Source organism: Apteryx rowi, unplaced genomic scaffold (genome assembly GCF_003343035.1).
Source record: "Apteryx rowi isolate R43461 unplaced genomic scaffold, aptRow1 scaffold_1343, whole genome shotgun sequence".
Classification (NCBI taxonomy): Eukaryota; Metazoa; Chordata; class Aves; order Apterygiformes; family Apterygidae; genus Apteryx; species Apteryx rowi.
Genome location: NW_020447579.1, coordinates 15263 through 17900, shown reverse-complemented (window position 1 = coordinate 17900; position 2638 = coordinate 15263). Strand labels below are relative to the sequence as shown.

Genomic DNA, 2638 nt, shown 5'->3' with positions numbered 1-2638 from the left:
GCGGGAGGCCATGAATGGTCCGGTGGGGTGCAGGGGGAACATGAGGGGTCTGGGGGGGTGCGTGCCCCCGCCCCTGAGCCCCGCGGCCCCCCAGGCGCAGCCCCTGTCCTGGCTGATGGAGCGGTACCGGGCGGCCCGGGGGCTGGGCACCTGCCCCCTGCGCTTCTTCTTTGATGGCCGGCGCCTGCTGGGGACCTGCACCCCTGAGGAGCTGGGCATGGAGCAGGATGACATCATCGAGGTCTGGGCCTAGCCCCGCCCCCTCACCGTGAGGTCATGCCGCCTGGTGCTACCCAAGAGGTGAGGTCACAGCACTTGGAGATGCCCCTGCCGTGACATCACACCGCCGAGAGACACCGGCTGGTGACATCACACTGCCTGGAGCCACCCCCGCTGTGACATCACTGCGCTCACTCTCTGCTGCTGTTTCATCACTGTCAGCCCATCCCCCCCTCCTGCTGTGATGTCACAAGGCCCTGGACACAGGTCCCTGTGACATCACGGTGCCCGTCGTCCATCCCTGTGATGTCACAGTGCCTGGGCTCAGCCGGACCGCGACGTTGCAGTGGGGGTCGCCAGGTCCTGGACACGTGCCCAGTGACATCGCCTGTGACAGCACTGACCTGCCCCACCCCCACCGTGTGATGTCACCAGACCTGCTGCCCGACACCCTGATGTCATTAGGGCACCCTGCCGTGATGTCACCGAGCCGTGCGTGACCCCCCCCCGGCCCTTCTGCTGTGGCGTCATCGGCGCCCGGGGATCCCCGGGGCCCCGCGGACCAATAAACCAGTTTCTGGCACTGCCGGCTGCTCTCTGGGCGTGGCCCCGGGCCCCGCCCCCTCTCCCCTGCGAACCTGGGCCGGAAGGGGCGGGGCCGGCGGTCACGTGCGCGGCGGTCACGTGCGCGGCGCCGCGGCAGCGACTCGCCCGGGGCGGCGGGTAACGGGGAGACACGGGCGGGGTCGTCACGTGACAGGGGTCACGGGGTGGGGACCACGTGACGGGGGTGCCGGGGGTCACGGGGAGGGGGGGTCGCGGGGGCTCCGGGGCCGTGGGGCAGAGTGTGGGGGCCGGGGAGAGGGCTGTGAGGCAGGGGATGGGGGTCGTTGGGGGGCTGTGGGGCAGGGGCAACGGGGCAGGGCATGGGACCTACCACGGACTGTGGGGCAGGGGATGGGGGTCGTTGGGGGGCTGTGGGGCAGGGGCAACGGGGCAGGGCATGGGACCTACCACRGACTGTGGGGCAGGGGATGGGGGTCGTTGGGGGGCTGTGGGGCAGGGGCAACGGGGCAGGGCATGGGACCTACCACGGACTGTGGGGCAGGGGATGGGGGTCTGGAGGGCTCCAGGGCAGGATCTGTGGGGCAGGGATCCCTAGGGGGGGTCTGTGGGATGGAGGCAGCAGGGTGGAAGCGAGGGGTGCCCTGGCATGGTGGGGGACTGTGGGGCGGGAAGGCAGCAGGGCGCTGTGGGTCAGCACGCCGCGGGTGCCGTGGGTCACAGCGCCCTCCCTGCAGGCGCGAGGCAGCCCCATGGCGATGGGCCGTGCCCCCCAGGCGGCCGCGGGGCCGGTGCTGCGCCGGGCCGATGACACTGGGGGGGATGGGGAGGGGCTGGGGGAGGGGGCTGTGGGGCTCGCACCCCCCACGCCGCCCCCCGGCATCTCCCCATCCCGGGCCCGCCTCACCGTGGCCGTGCTCTGCTACATCAACCTGCTCAACTACATGGACCGCTTCACCGTGGCCGGTACGTGGGGCCGCTGTGGGGTGGCTGTAGGGTGGCCGTGGGGCGCTTGTCCCCCCCTCAGCCCTTCCCCTCCCCTCCCCAGGTGTCCTGCCTGATATCGAGGCCTTCTTCAGCATTGGGGACAGCAGCTCGGGGCTCCTGCAGACGGGTACGTGGGGCACGGTGGGGGGGTCCTGGCCCCACACATGGGGGGCTCAGCCCCATGCCTGCCCGTCCAGCTCCACGTGGCCTCAGGGCTGGACACGGGAGGGAGGTGGCGGGGGCGGCTGTGTGGCTCGCAGCTCTCTGCCGTGGGCCCAGAGTGGGGGTGGGGGGATTGCAGCCCCCCCCCGCCATGGGTCAGGCTGACCCACTCCCCCCCCCACAGTGTTCATCAGCAGCTACATGGTGCTGGCGCCTGTCTTCGGGTACCTGGGGGACCGGCACAGCCGCAAGCGCCTGCTCTGCCTCGGCATCGCCCTCTGGTCCGCCGTCACCCTGGCCAGCAGCTTCGTCCCCCGCGAGGTTTGGGGCGCCGTGGGGCCGCGGGGCGACCGGGGGGCTGCTGGTGCAGGGCTTTGTTCCCGCAGGGTGCAGGGCTGGGGTGTCCACAGGGCGGCGTCGCTGGGCCCCCTGCGGGTGCCGGCGGAACCTATGCCGCAGCTGGGGGCCCATAGATGCCGTCCCGCTCCCCACAGCGTTTCTGGGCGCTGCTGGTGGCGCGGGCCCTGGTGGGGGTGGGCGAAGCCAGCTACTCCACTGTGGCCCCCACCCTCATCGCCGACCTCTTCGCCGGCGCTGATCGGAGTCGCATGCTGGGTTGCTTCTACCTTGCTGTGCCCCTCGGCAGGTATGGGGGACGTGGGGGCCTGGGGGGACACGGGCTGTGCTCCTTGGTGGGGATGGGGGG

The 2638-nt window shown here is 71.9% G+C and overlaps 2 protein-coding genes across 5 annotated transcripts in view; both read left to right on the top strand.

The window, feature by feature from the left end:
* NFATC2IP (nuclear factor of activated T cells 2 interacting protein) overlaps window positions 1-802 on the top strand; it is a 3723-nt gene extending 2921 nt beyond the window's left edge. The window contains exon 7 of the mRNA XM_026056904.1: window positions 8-802. Coding sequence (XP_025912689.1) covers window positions 8-253 — 246 coding nt within the window. The 3' untranslated portion in view covers window positions 254-802. The remainder of the gene's footprint in view (window positions 1-7) is intronic.
* SPNS1 (sphingolipid transporter 1 (putative)) overlaps window positions 273-2638 on the top strand; it is a 5825-nt gene continuing 3459 nt past the window's right edge. For 2 of the 4 annotated variants that reach the window (XM_026056919.1, XM_026056920.1), the window contains exons 1-3: window positions 1521-1749; window positions 1832-1897; window positions 2117-2578. In XM_026056919.1, coding sequence (XP_025912704.1) covers window positions 1536-1749; window positions 1832-1897; window positions 2117-2578 — 742 coding nt within the window. In that variant the 5' untranslated portion in view covers window positions 1521-1535. Of the gene's footprint in view, window positions 301-1520; window positions 1750-1831; window positions 1898-2116; window positions 2579-2638 lie in introns of those variants that run through there. The other 2 variants (XM_026056918.1, XM_026056917.1) reach the window with 2 other exon arrangements.